General features: G+C 39.4%; 1 protein-coding gene across 4 annotated transcripts in view; it reads right to left on the bottom strand.

Annotated features, from left to right (window-relative positions):
- The window catches only part of KIF13A (kinesin family member 13A), a 115,655-nt gene that overhangs the window by 4,807 nt on the left and 96,612 nt on the right, over positions 1-14,236 (bottom strand). For 3 of the 4 annotated variants that reach the window (XM_084281727.1, XM_084281726.1, XM_084281728.1), the window contains 11 exons: positions 13,468-13,567; positions 13,254-13,380; positions 12,327-12,382; positions 10,949-11,073; positions 9,774-9,950; positions 8,327-8,419; positions 7,336-7,488; positions 6,324-6,401; positions 5,741-5,788; positions 5,180-5,291; positions 4,111-4,262 (listed from right to left, as the gene is read on the bottom strand). In XM_084281727.1, the coding sequence (XP_084137853.1) occupies positions 4,111-4,262; positions 5,180-5,291; positions 5,741-5,788; positions 6,324-6,401; positions 7,336-7,488; positions 8,327-8,419; positions 9,774-9,950; positions 10,949-11,073; positions 12,327-12,382; positions 13,254-13,380; positions 13,468-13,567 (1,221 nt within the window). Of the gene's footprint in view, positions 1-3,470; positions 3,576-4,110; positions 4,263-5,179; positions 5,292-5,740; positions 5,789-6,323; positions 6,402-7,335; positions 7,489-8,326; positions 8,420-9,773; positions 9,951-10,948; positions 11,074-12,326; positions 12,383-13,253; positions 13,381-13,467; positions 13,568-14,236 lie in introns of all 4 variants that reach the window. The other variant, XM_084281729.1, reaches the window with a different exon arrangement.

Here is a 14,236-nt window from a genome sequence, read left to right as displayed (position 1 = left end):
CCTGGAGCAGACTGGGCAGTACAGCGTTCAGTCGGGTGGGTTTTGAGCATCTCCAAGGACGGAGACCCCTCATCCTCTCTGCGCAATCCTTTTCAGTGTTTGACCACCCTCGCAGTGCAAAAAGTGTTTCCTTGTGTTCTGATGGAAGCTCACGTTCCAGTTTGTGCCCACTGCCTGCCACCTGGCACGCTACTGAGAAGAACCTGCCCCAACTTCACTCCCTCCCACCAGCTGTTTTTTATGCATTAAGATTCCTCGCGAGCCTTCTCTCCTCCAGCTCGCTCAGCCTCTCGTGTCAGATGCTCCAAACCGTCAGTGATCTCTGTAGCCCGGCTTCAGCAAGTCCTTCTCCTCCTTGTACTGCGGTGCCCAGAACTGGACAGGGTATTTCAGACACAACCTCACCAGTTCTGAATAGAGAAGCAAGAACCACCTCTCTCAGCCCACTGGCGATGTCTGGTATGCTGTCAGTGCTCTCTGCCCAACACTTTCTCGTCCTTCATGTTTTTGGAAATGCTTTCCAGAAGAATTTTCTCATGTGTTTTTGAAGTGATCACTACTCACTACGGTCCTTATCTGTAACAAGGTCTTTCCCCAATATGTGGGGAAAAAAGAAGGAAACCTTCTTGTACTGCTCAGGCTACTGGAAGAACCAAAGAATAACACCCATGAAGAACTGGTAAAGAAACTGTGACACCTCCCTGTGAAGTAACAGAAAACTATAATGAAAAGCAGATTTAAGAACTGGCAACAGTAAGAATATCCCAGCAAGAACTAAGGACAGAAGATGATACGTCAGGATTCAGCAATAACAGAAGCAAAGTAAACAAGAACTCCAACACAAAGCAGCTTTCGTGCACCTGCTTAGTTACAAACACACTTCTTTTCTTAGTTAAAAAGTACCTGAGTTTTCAGATTCTGAATTACAAGTAACCTTGAAGATGCTTGTCCCTGTTTTACTCATTTAAAATTAATAATATTTATTTGGTGGTTACACTACTGGTGCTTCAATTTTCACAGCATTAAGTTCATTGCCCACTAGGAGGATTTGCTAGGTAAGAAAACCCTGAGAAAAGTTAATTACAGCCATTAGTGAAATATACTGAGTATGACAACATTTGCTCTGACCTTAACGTATTTCACTGTACTCACTTTTTACAGAGGACATGTTCTTATGGCAGGCTGCTTTAAAACAGCTGCAGTATTTAACAGATGTGGAAGGGCTACCTGAAATTTCAGGCTGAATGCTCTATTTAAGGCCAATTAAAGAAAAGCATTTTCTGTTAACCACCTCAGCCCTCCCCCTCTGCCATCAACAGATGTGTTTTGACTACTCAATAAAAAGTTGAGATCCTGGAGAAACACAAGGAAAGGGCCAAATATCACTCTTGTGTCTACTTAGACACAAAATATTAATCCAGTTAAAATTATTAGCTTTCTGTTTGTTTAGTCATTTTGTTATTTCTAATGCATTTTTACATGCAGTATAAAGTAAAAGATGCAAGTGAGTATCACACCTGAAGCTACACCAGTCACCCAGCTATTAATTAGGAATTAGCACTGTACCATAGAGCAACTGATTAATAATGTGGAAACTTCACTTTCAATCAGAGAGGAGCAGACTGCTCAATTTTCATGCGGAGACACGATTTCTACCCAGGGGTCATCTCTGAACTCATTCTGAGAGCACTGTTCACCTAAATGTGTGAGATAGATTGTCCTGCCCGGTCAACACAGGCTTGTTCCAGCTCTGTAAAATGCAGAGTCGCCTGGGAAGCCTACACCTTACAAAGGCTTCCTTCCTAAGAGATAAACAAACCAAGAAGAAGCCACAATGTGATAAAACCAAAGCCATAAGCTGGGGTAGCTGTTGCAACCTGCTCCCCACTCACGGCTGCCAGCTCTTGCCTGCCTCCCTTCTTCCCACTCCGGTGGTCAGACAGGGAAGAGGACCCAGCTGAACTCTAACTACCCCTGCACAGCATTTTTCAGCTGGATGGATCAGTTCCCATGATCTGACTGACTAGGTTACTGAAGGAAAGTCTGTGTTGAGGGAAGGAAGAAGTCACTGCAATGGCATTAGCAAGCAGCTGAGAATTGAAAGAATGGCTCTTCTCAGGGTCCGGCTGGCTGCAGTGGACCTGAAGTGTTCAGTGATGGACCTAAAGTGTTCAGTGAATCGGCTTCGGTGTAATTGGAAAAGCCTGGTGCAGGATGTTGCCCCGTTCCAGCTCTGAAAGCTTCTGCTTGTCTTTGGAAAACAGCACAGGCACAGACTGGGGTGAAGTCAAAGCATGCCTGGGCTGGGACCCTGCTTTCACTCAAGGGATCAGAACTGCTCTGAAGCTGCTGTGGAAAATGTGGTAGCAGATTAGTTTTTACGGGATGTTTTCTGTTTTTCAGCCCAGTGGAAGATTTTGTCTCCCAAGTACTTCGCTGCCATCTGGGGCTGTGACTCAGCTGACACACTGACTCACGCTGCCTTATAGAAAAGTAACACGATGGAAAAGAAAACAGCTGCCACCTGGAAACAGCCAAACTTCCAGTGCATACACCGGAACTCTCAGCAGACTTTGGTGTAACAACCCTAGAAATGGCATTAGAAATAACCAGAATAAATTCTTCTAATGGCCTGGCTATGTGGTAGGAATGCAAATAACACCGAGTAGGAAGAATTCCACACTTTGTAGTAAGATGTCCATAATACTTAAGGGAAATAATGTCGAGGTTCTGAATATTAAATCCAAAGCTCTGATTAAAGCAAGTATTCACAGCCATGTCCCACAGCCCGAAAACCAAGTCCTTCATACAGCAGGATTGATGATACAACGTTTGCTGAAGCAGCAGTGAGAAAAGGATTTGGCAGGTAAATAGAAAAATGAAAACCCTCCACCTAAATCCAGCGCCTGAATTATGATGAAGACAGACTGCAGGTTAATTACGAGCGGCAATCTCATTTTAGTGACACTGCTCCCACGTCAGGCAATTAGAAGCTTTTATAGTGTACCCACACCTAAATGCACGGTTACTTACACCAAATGGGACCATTCCATTTACTCTGGGGCATAGTCACAAAATCTGGGTAACACACAAGGTATATTAGAGTGGCAACGACATGATTCACTGAACCACACTTTACTTCACCATTTGTGCACTGCAAAAATGAAAGCCTCCCCTCTCCCGCTCTCCCCACAAGACAAAACACACACGAATAGTTTTTTTTTTTTTAAAAAAAACAACAAACAAACAACAATAAAACCTACAATCGAGTTATTTCCAATTAAAGACTGCATTCACAAATCAGGCAAGCGACCACTCATTCCATTATAACCACCAGTTCTGATCACAGGTGATTATGTGCACATTAACCCTGATTTTCCTGCTGCGGTAGCATAAGTGCCTTAAGCCCACCACCAAACGGCCCTAAGCCCGCCACCAGGCCTCAGAACAGAAGCTGGTACAAAACTTACAATCTTTTCCTCATGTATGCTATTGCTTTCTACAGGCATGCTGCTGGCATTGCTTCCTGAAGGCACAACACAGCCAGCACAATGCACCTGAGATGAAGGCATACTCTGCAAAGGTTAAGACACACGACACATCACACAAGCCACAACGCTAAATGCATGCAGGGCAGCAACGTGTTAAGAAGTGATGCAAGTGGAACACCCACGATAGCCATATAGTACACCAAAATCCAAGTTAACAGGTAGAAAAAATCATGCGCTTCTCTCAGCAGTGTTTTAGGCTGAAGATTAAAAGTCAGGCTTTTAACCACCAGAGAACACTGTTCCACAAAGTTACTTTTGATCTGTGAAAAAATACACCAACATCTTGCCGAAGGAAAAAAAAATAAAAGCAGGTTGCTGTTACTTTAAAATAGAAGTACCCTAATAAAGGAGAATACTTACCAAGAAATGAAAAAAAAAAACACAATGCTTGAGGTAAAAAATAAGCAACCAAAACCCCACTACATCTAAAGCCCATCCTGATTAATTTTAAACAGGGAATCACAACATTCTACTGCAACAGATACACGTGGCAAACAATTAGCCAAGTATGCAAAATGAATTGATCTTCACTTAGAGCAAGGTAGTTTTCAAAGATTACCTCTTGACTAAGCAGAGGTCGGCTTTCCAGTGGGGTCTTCCTTTTATGTTCCTCTTTCACTGGCATTAAGGGTTTGAAAAACTTTGGTGGCTGAGGAGAAAACGCTTTAAAAGGGCTGGCCATTAAAGCATGGGAATTCTCTGACACAGCACCTAGGAGAAAAGCAGAAGTATTGCATTTCAGTTTTTCATATCTTGACTGCAAGAGTGTAACACAAAATAATGGAAGGCTAAGCCGTGCATTTGGCAATTTGATGGCTACACGAAGAATGGCAATATTTTAGTATTCAGCCACTGCTCCAAGCATGAGATAGCGCTGAGCTCTAGAAAGGGAGATTCTGTTCCTCTGAGGAACCTAGGAATAGAAGGAAAGCAGAGAACAGCATTATCTACCCCTTCTACTCTGAGGCTCCAGTTTTTCCCTTTTCATCTCAGTCATAAGAAGTGGGAATCATCCCTGACACAGAAACTAATTCTGCACTGGAACCACGCCAGTAATCCTCACAACTGGGATGATTAAAAACGAAATTATAGCAAGGAAGCAACGAATGAACTTTCTGACCCTGCTTTGCTGCTACCTACCTACAGTGTCTCTACCTACATCAGCTGCTCAAGAAGAACAGGCTACAAGTTGACCTAACGAAAATAAGGCATCTGTGACAGCTGACATGGAAGAGTAAATATCCAAAATCATGCAAAAAAATGAAAAAGAGCCCTTCCTGCTTTGACAGAAGCCTCTCTTCATTTTCAAATTCATAGACTAATAGCAGCTCCTCCTTTATTCTCCTCCTTCTGTTTTGATCCACATCTGGCTTGTCTGTCTTCCTTTATTATTATTTTTTTTTTGGACACCCCCAATTTCCTATCCTTTCCTGAATGTCCTCATGCATTTTTCCCTTTCTCCCCTATTTCTAGATTATGTTTAGCTGCTAAAGCAGGAAGCTGGAGAAAGCATTTAATAGAAGTGAACTGATAAATTAACAGCACAGATATTTAATTTTTACTTTAGTGCAGTAATGAAAAAGAATCACAAACATAGTTATTACGTAGTTATTATACTTCAGTCTCACCACTGCCATCTTTGCTCTTGCGAGGTGAATCTCTGGGTAAAGTACCATAGCATGATACATCTTGGTAACTGGAAGAACAGTCAGATATATCTAGGTGACTTTCAGACCAACCCTAAGAAACAAAAATACATAAATATGCATGCTGATACAGGAAAACATGGAGAAATTAAACTCAAAAGTAGTTTTGTTGTGTTTTTTTTTTTAATACTTGGGAATATAAAGTTTCTGATTTCAAGACAATTTTCTGCCTCGCATAGATGAATTGTTCATAATCTGATTAACTTTCCATTGAAAATAAATTAAGTTTTGCTCCATCTTCATTTAACATTTCTTAAATCTCAATTTCTATCATTCTAATATGAAGAGCAGAGAACAACAAAAGATAATTACATCTAATTCAAGTAAGATGTAATTAGCATTTTCTAGATATATTATGTAAACATACTTTAGGGAAACACTGTTTCCCTTTAAAAAAAAAAATCTTAAATACATCTTGCTTTGAAGAGGAAAAAAATCTGAGAATGTGCACCACTTCTTTTAGTGAATTTCACATTTACATACCTTATCATCTTCATCACAGGCAGAAAGATCCAGTCGGCTACAGGATACCTACAATACAGCAACAGACAGAATGACAAAATGCATCTCTTTCGTTTACAAAATATGTCTTAAGGAGACATGATCATTTAGTCCTGACAACTTCCATGTTCTCTCTTTTCAGATAAGATTACTTATAAGGACAGCTACATTCGTGCTGTATATGAGTAGGTAAGAGGAGAATGCATAAAATGCACACAAAATGGAAATGATCCCTTATGCTACAAAAAAAATAAAGAGACTTTGATACAAAAGTAAAAAAAAGTAATCTGATTCACTGCAGCCATCATTCTCAACTACTTCCAAAACTGGAAGAGTTCTGACCAAACCTCCCACCTCCCTGTCAACCTTCCTCTCTTCCAGGATGCAAAGCTGTGCGCAGGGATTCCTATTAAATGACTGACTCTTTCATTCACAAAAACTTTTCCACAGGTTGGCTAGTCCTAGCTCAGAATAATCATTACTGTATCACATTCTGCACGTATTACACCAGCACACAGACACCACTCAATCCGTACTAATTTAACAGAGGAGAAAGGGTCCTTACATTGTGGACATTTGGAGTGCTCATGCTTCTGCGGATGTTTCTCGCTTTGGTGGAGAGTGCCTCTTTGACTGTGACTGCCTGTGTAGAAGAAAAGATCGTATTAAAATAGTGCTGGTATCAGAGGAACAATCAAACACAACAGAATCACAGAATCTCAGGGTGGTTGAGGTTGGAAGGGACTTCTGGAGGTTATCTGGGCCAACTTCCCTGCTAAGCAGGGCCACCTAGAGCTGCGTGCCCAGCACCATGTCCAAATGACGTCTGAGTATCTCCAAGGAGGGAAACTCCACAACTTTTTCCATGGCTCAGTCACCCATACAGTAAAGCATTGTTTCCTGATGTTCAGGCAGGAAACATCAGGAAACACCTCCTGTGTTTCAGTTTGAACGCAGGACTTTGCACTTGCTGAGCTTCATGAGGTTCCTGTCAGCCCACCTCTCCACCGTGTCAAGGTCCCTCTGGGTGGCAGCACAACCCTCTGGTGTATCCAGAGCTCCCCTGAGTTCATGTCATCTGGAAACTTGCTGAGGGAACGCTCCATACAGATCATTAATGGAGACTGATAAACTGCACTGGGCCCAGGACTGACCCTTGTGGCACACTGCCAGTTACTGGCCTCCAGCTAGACACTGCACCACTGATCACCACCCTCTGGGCCCTGCAATTCAGCCAGCAGCTTTTTTTCAGTGTGCCTAATGACAGGAAACAGAGCTTGCATTCACAAATCTTAATTTGCAGACACAACCACCAAAATTTGTATCTGAAATTCATTCTTTGGCCTTTCCCTGATCAGCTTCCCCACTGCCAGCTACAGTTACCATTGCTGGGACTACGTATTTCACAGAAGTAACTCACATTTACCTGTCCAATGTTTTCTCTCTTAAAAACAAACAAACAAACAAACAAAACACCACCAAGCAACACTTAATACTTATAGAACAAAACCACCCATCATCTCTACTTGGACTGTAATAATTCAGTTCAAAAGGTGCAAGAAATGTCTTTTCCTTACCTGTCTGAGTCGTTCGAGGCTCAAAATGTTCTCCACTTGCAGCACACCACGTGTATATTTCTCAATGTAAGTTTCACCATCAGATGTGCCCTCGTTCTCGCTCCTTGCAGCCATCAGTGCTAAGGTCTCACGATCCTCAATTTCTTCTGTAGCCTAAATTGCAAGTTACGCTATTTAAGTTTTTCAAATTAAAGCCTATTGTTTTTAATGTGCTGATTCACTTATTTAGAGCATCATGATCCACAAATTTTAATTTGAATCAGTAAGCCTTAACTTAATTAGCAATCCTAATTATAATCAATAACCCAGGACTTTTCAACACACACGTTAAATGATGCTGAATGAAGAAGAGGCCATGCTTAGGAGAAATTTTGCACATTTCTTGTAGTCTATGTACTTACGAATAACACGTATCTAACCTGAAATCTCCTGTGTTACAGATTGACTAATGACAACGTCCTAGGCAAGCAAATGCAAATTCCTTACCAAACCTTATACAGTCTATGTGATTTCCCTAGAGTTTAAAGTGAAAGTAATACCACACGAAAGTGACAATTACATGGTGACGAAACTATTTACTTTCTTTTGTCCAGGTTACCTTTACAATCTATGTTAGAGCACATTTCCAATTTGTACAAGTTTTTGATGTAAAATATATAGTTTATGTTCCTGTTGAACTGATTTTCCTAGCTATAGTGACCTGAATATCCCTCCAAGTAGCCTCTTAATTCTCCCTGAAGCAGCTAATACAATTTCAAAAATAGCTCTACTACAAGAACTCAGTTTACACAGTAAAAGAGAAAATAAAATCCCCACAGTTTTCTACTGTTTAAGGTAAAAACAACCTCATCACTGAACAGCAGGATACGTACTTTGGCAAGTTGCCTCATATCAACAAAGTAGGCCATTTACTTTGCAATCAGTGCCACCTACTACAATAGTTATTCTGCTACTTTCAGTGAATTTGCCAGAGAAACACAGTGTAATTTACCTTTGGTATATTGGATACAATTTCATAGGTCACTCCACAGGCATAATATATATTTTTCAAGGATATTCTCCTTTTCAGGCTCTGGGTAAAACTCTAGAAACAAAGTAATTCTCAGTTATTGTTTTGATAATAATTATTTATGATGTTCTAAGAAAAAAAGGTTGCAATGCAAAAATTTATTTTACCACAAAAGCACACTCTCCAGGACAATAATTAAGCAAGTTCCTTTTCAGCATTCACAATCCTTAGAGTACTTTTTAAAGCCTTGTAGTCAGCACAAAATGCTGTCAAGTTCAAACAGTTTACTCCTGTTTTGCACTGAAGCTCTATCCTTGTGTAATAACTCGTAACTGAGGAACTGTGGCTGTAAGAAGTCTGTACTGTGTGGACACCAACACTTCTCACTTTGTCAGCCACCTGTTAAATAAGCAGAAAATTCTTTTCGCTATAGCAAAGCATAGGTCTGATCTCTAGCCACAACTGGATGAGCAGCCACAGTTTTCACTATTGTAGTCACAAACTTAAGTGTGCTGCATTGTTAGACTAGTTAGCCCTTACATCACTAACTGTAAACTTAACTTTCATCTAATAAGGCATCTGAGACAAATGAAACTAACAAAGGAAAACATGCTACATACAAAACAAAACACACACAAAAAAAAGCCCAAAAAGCAAACATAATAATAATAATAATAATAATAATAATAATAAAAACAGAATTCAGCTGTTTAGTAAGTTGCTTAGTAATACAATGGGTGTTTTGTGTCCCACCCCTACATCTCCCTCCTATTGCAACATCCAAAGCAATTCTGAGATACACTCTTGGACCTAATTGTCTGGGAAACAAAAATGAACATGATTTTAGAGAACATCTTGCTGTCTAAACCCATGAAGCAGCAAAGGAAGGGGAACAGCAACCACTCTTGCTGCCCATGAAAACACCCTATTTGAGATCACCATGTAAAAGTGGGTAGAAAAAATATACATTTGGGCAGTGCAGGGAAACAAGCCTAGTTTGTAATTAGCGGAGAAAATAATGAAGAAATGAAAAAGATATGTTGTGTTCACACCGAACATCTAAATGCCCCAAAGATGCCGTCAGGAACAGAGTGGGCTACAGTAACCCTATATTAGACAAGCTACTGCAAACTCCTCAAAATCAAAGAACATTTCAAGTATACAACCAAGAGGGTTAAACCACTTTCTTTGCTGTTGTTGCAAAAGTAGTGCCTGTTACACTTTGAAACAGATCAGTTTGAAATATTGACAGGTCAAAAGGCTATGCTAGAAGTGCACAGCATCACTGCAATCTATGCTAATCTGTTTTTCATTTGTTTTTAATAAGAATAGGAGACATGCAAAATGAAGCAGGCAGCTAAGAAAACACATTCATAAAATTAGGGATACCAAACAAAATTAGTAATAAAAGAATATGTAAACTTCTTACCTGCTTGTTATAAATATTGGCTGCAATCCTTTTCCGTAATACCAGTTCCATTGCAGCAGGATGACTGAGCTGCACAGTAGTCTTCACTATTAAGTAAATCCTCTCATTTTGTGGAGTGACCCTGTTCAGGTACACTGAATCATGGACAGAAGAATCCCAAGCAGCAGTGGCTGAAACCTATGCAGACAAATCAAATGGAGAAAGGAAAGAAAAATCAAAGACTCAATCTAACAAATAATTTACAATGATTTAATGTTGAGTAAAACAATTCTTTTATGAAAGAAAAATAAGTACCATTGAACAAAATGGACTAAACCCACCCTTTCGTAGTATGCAATCAGAAGCAGCACAAAAGAGGTGTTAAGATATCAGGAAACACAATATATATCAGGAATATATCAGGAAGCACAATCCCCCACCCCAAAAAGAAGTTTTCACCCAGAAGGAAGCAGAGGAGAGAACAGAAGCAATACTGGAGGAAGAAAAATAAATCCTATTGCAACTGTACTAAAAATGTATGGAGCTCAATGGCAAGATTTCCATCTGGATTAGATTAGGTTACAATGGTCTATACAGAATAAATCTGTTCCATCCTGCAGAACATCTTTTTCCATCCCCCCGTCTCTTCCTGAACCTCAGCTTGACATTTATTGTGCAAAGGGACTCTTAAGCATTGGTCTGAGATGGCACAGAAAGTAGAAAAAAATACAGTTTAAGCTCCAAAATGTACTCAGAACCGTTAATTTCCAACAATTCCCCTTTTCTTTTTTGAATTTAAAAAATTGTGTACTACGAAGAAAAAAGTTTTTTTAAAAAACATTAAGCTTTGCCTCGTCAGCATAGTAAAGGAAGCAGTTTTCTCTGAATAATTAGGAGCCTACAAGAGGAATGATGAAGGGGCAAGGAAAGAAGAAAAAAAGGAATTGTGAGTTAGGTAGCTGAATTAGACTTTTGCCAAGAGCAAAGACTTTCCACCTCTGCATTAAGGCAGGAGAGCCAACAAGTCTCTTAAACCCTCTTAAATCCTACCCAAACAGGCCAGAAACTGAAGGCAGCACTTCTAATACAGAAGCATAATCACAGTGATTAAATACATACAAGGAGAAAATAAAACATAAGAAGAAAACTTTAATATAAGCTGCAGTTGTCAAGAAGGAGGCTTGCTAACAATTCACCTCTTCATCGCTGTGTTTTATGATCGGCAGATAAAAGAAGGGGCTCCCGTGCTCCTTTGGTAGTATGGAGTTAACTCCTGATGCATGGGGACCTATAAGTTGTTCGTTGGCACTGAGGTCATCAGCTAACAAAACAAACATGCAGAGAATGAAATAGTTTTGCACCAAAGGATATTAATACACAGAGGCAAAGTTGTAATACAAAGTTGTAACAACATCCTACCCATATTCATAACACATTTAATCCTGATTAATCTTACTACTATGCATTATTTTGAAGATGGCTGCAGCATGGAAAAGTGGGGAGGTAAAACTGGGCCAAGACTCCCTCTGAACATGTTCTCACACGACCTAAACAGAATTCAGAACTATTTCTAGGTATTCAGGAAAGGAATTTACCCAGCCATGAATAAATCGGTTCCTCATTTATACACCTGCCAGCCTAAACAGCCAATCTCTTAGTTAAATCAGTTCTGATGTATCAAGATTGACAACAGTGGTTCTGGTAACTTTAGGCTTTTAACTGAACAAAAAAAGTGTTGTGCAATGATCCATAACCCTGCTTAAATATCCTACTTGGTCTTCTATCTGCTCACCTCTGCTTACAATGAAAATCAAAAACATTTCCTGTGAGCACAGAAAGAAGAGCATATATAATTTTTCAAAAGCAGTGTCTAAAGTGGGTATCGATGTACTGCCTACATAAACAAGCCTAGTAGCCCACTGAAGTGCTGGATGTGACTAGGCTTGTGGATCCTTCCCTACTTTATGTCCAAGTTTATAATTATAGACTTCCTAAACAGTCCTTAAATATAGTGCTAACTCCAGTCTCTTGCTGCATACAGTGTATCTGTGCTCCAAGAACATAAATCCATAGTCTTCCCTCATGTAAAACTAATTGTCTTCAAAGGGAGAACACTCAGATACTCTAACAAAATGCTCGTTATGCTCCTAACACACTCTTAATTAAGCCATCTGTTTAAACCTCTACAGATAAGTCAGTGGAAGAGTTGGAAGATTCTCTATCAGTGCTTTAATGACGTGTGGATTTATACATCAAAACACACACAGGATTTTCCTGCCTGACATTCCATTTAGACTAAGCTTGCTCTTTTATGCATTTTTCTGTTGTATAACCAATCCTTCTACTTGTATGATCCCTGATTATTATCTTAATTTTAAAACAGTTGTACTTAACTATTGCAATGCATAGAATCAGAAGAAAGTACATTCTCCAAGCCATACCAGACAGTGCCATTGCCAGGACGTTTTTATATCTTCTGAGACATTTAAGATCCACTCTTCCATCTACCAATTTACTGATCCAAACTAAACGTTATTATTTTCTTTATTTTTTTAATCTGTTGTTACAACATACCATTCAAATCAAGGAAAAGGACAGGTATATGTGTTTCCATTCCTGCAGGTGGAATCCTGAAACAAAAACTGCTGTCAATACAGAAGGCAAATACAAACCTAAGCTAATCTGGGCAAACAGTTCTCCATGCAAGTTCTCTATTAACTGTGACCAACGACTAAGACTATCAACATTTTGATGGTTACTTAGAGCAAACTCCTGGCAAGACATAGTCTTTATACCAATAAATATACTTCTAGCTACGTGACCACAGCAGACTTCAAGTGAGTACGGGAAAAAAAATCCTAAATTTGAGAGGAAAAATTATCACTACGTCATTCACCCAATGAAGAAGAGATATTAGGCATTATCAGAGACATCAGTGTACACTTGATTAGAGCTTTTATTTCTTGTCCACACTTTCACAAATTTAATATGTTACCTTTTTAACTTTTCAAAGTCAGTTTCAACAGCCTTAAAACACATATTTAAATGAAATTAAAGAGAAGTTCTGAGATACGTTTCTTCTGCTCCTTTTCAAATTTTCTTTTAAATGTGAATTTCTTCCTTCCTCACCCCAGCTCAATTAAACGATGTGTTCTACAATTAATTTTTGAGCAATTGAGCCTTTTTTTTTTTTGAAAGGAATCAAACTACAGGATAGCTTTCTCAGAACTAAAAAAAAAAAAAAAGTAAAATAGTATTAAATTCAAAGGCAATGTTCAAACCGCGACAGCTATCTCAAAACTCCTTTTTGTAGTAAAGGAACTAAGCAAACACTCATTACTTTCAAACAAGCACCCGACCTTTTATTATGCCAGCTCAATGTAGTTGGAGGTATTACAGGAAAACCTAGAAAGCTATAAAACATCTTGAGAATTTTACGTTGTAGTTTGCAACGTTCATGTAAAAGAAACGAACAACTCCAATGTTTTTTTCTGAACATACCAATTTGCAGGGGCACCGGGAATTCCGCTGCCTGGTGCTGGAACAAACACCGCATTCCTCTCTTCTGTCAGCCCTACCCACTGCTCTACCAGCCGGGCTTCTCGTTCAATATCATCCTCAGATTTTTCTACAGTGAAAGAGGGTAGTATTATAAGACACATTTCTGATGATATAGGGAATAAAGTACTTATGAGAGAAATTTCAAGTTTTGAACCTTGCTTATTGCTGATCTTTTGAATCTGCTCATCTAAGTATTCTCTGCGTTTTATCAATGCATCAGACCATCTTTCTCGTACACAGTTTAAGTCTTCTTCCTAACATGAGAAGAAAAATGGAAGTTATTCAGCTTTGCAGTTAAGATCAAATGGCAGGGAAGTTTGTGACATTCATCAGAATCGCTATTAAACAGCTTGCATGATGCAGAAAACTTTTTTCCCCAAATAACATGCACACTAATTAAGTACCTCATCACCCATGAATGGAAGCTTATTTGTTTTCAAGTTTCATATTCCAAAAGGAGGAAAAGAAAATGTGACTAGCTCAGTTGCTGAACAGAATCATACACCAAAGACTAATTACCCACAGAAGTGGCAATCAAACTTTTTAATCACATATGGAATAGGAAAAACAGGTATCATCAGTTGATCACAGGTTCTCCTGAAGATTAGACAGGTCAGTATGCCCTCAAACCTGCACAAAACTCCATTGCTAGCAGCTGCTATCAGTGCAATTAAAAGATTTCTCATGCAAACAAAACCGATCATGCAATCATGCTTTGTGGTATCACAGAAAATCTGGTTCATTCTTCTCTGTGATTTGTCAGGAAGCGCAGAAACAGCCCGCGAAAAGTTAGTACCTAACTGGTATCTTTGAGTTTGCTGTAAAACCTAACCCATTATTTCATGGGATGTCAGCATTCTCACCTAACTGGTTTTAATTCCTTAAAAGCTGCCTACTAGAAGTAAGACTTCAATGTAAGATCT

This window comes from Netta rufina (assembly GCF_964035555.1).
Source record: "Netta rufina genome assembly, chromosome: 2".
Classification (NCBI taxonomy): domain Eukaryota; kingdom Metazoa; phylum Chordata; class Aves; order Anseriformes; family Anatidae; genus Netta; species Netta rufina.
This window is presented reverse-complemented; position numbering and strand designations above follow the sequence as displayed.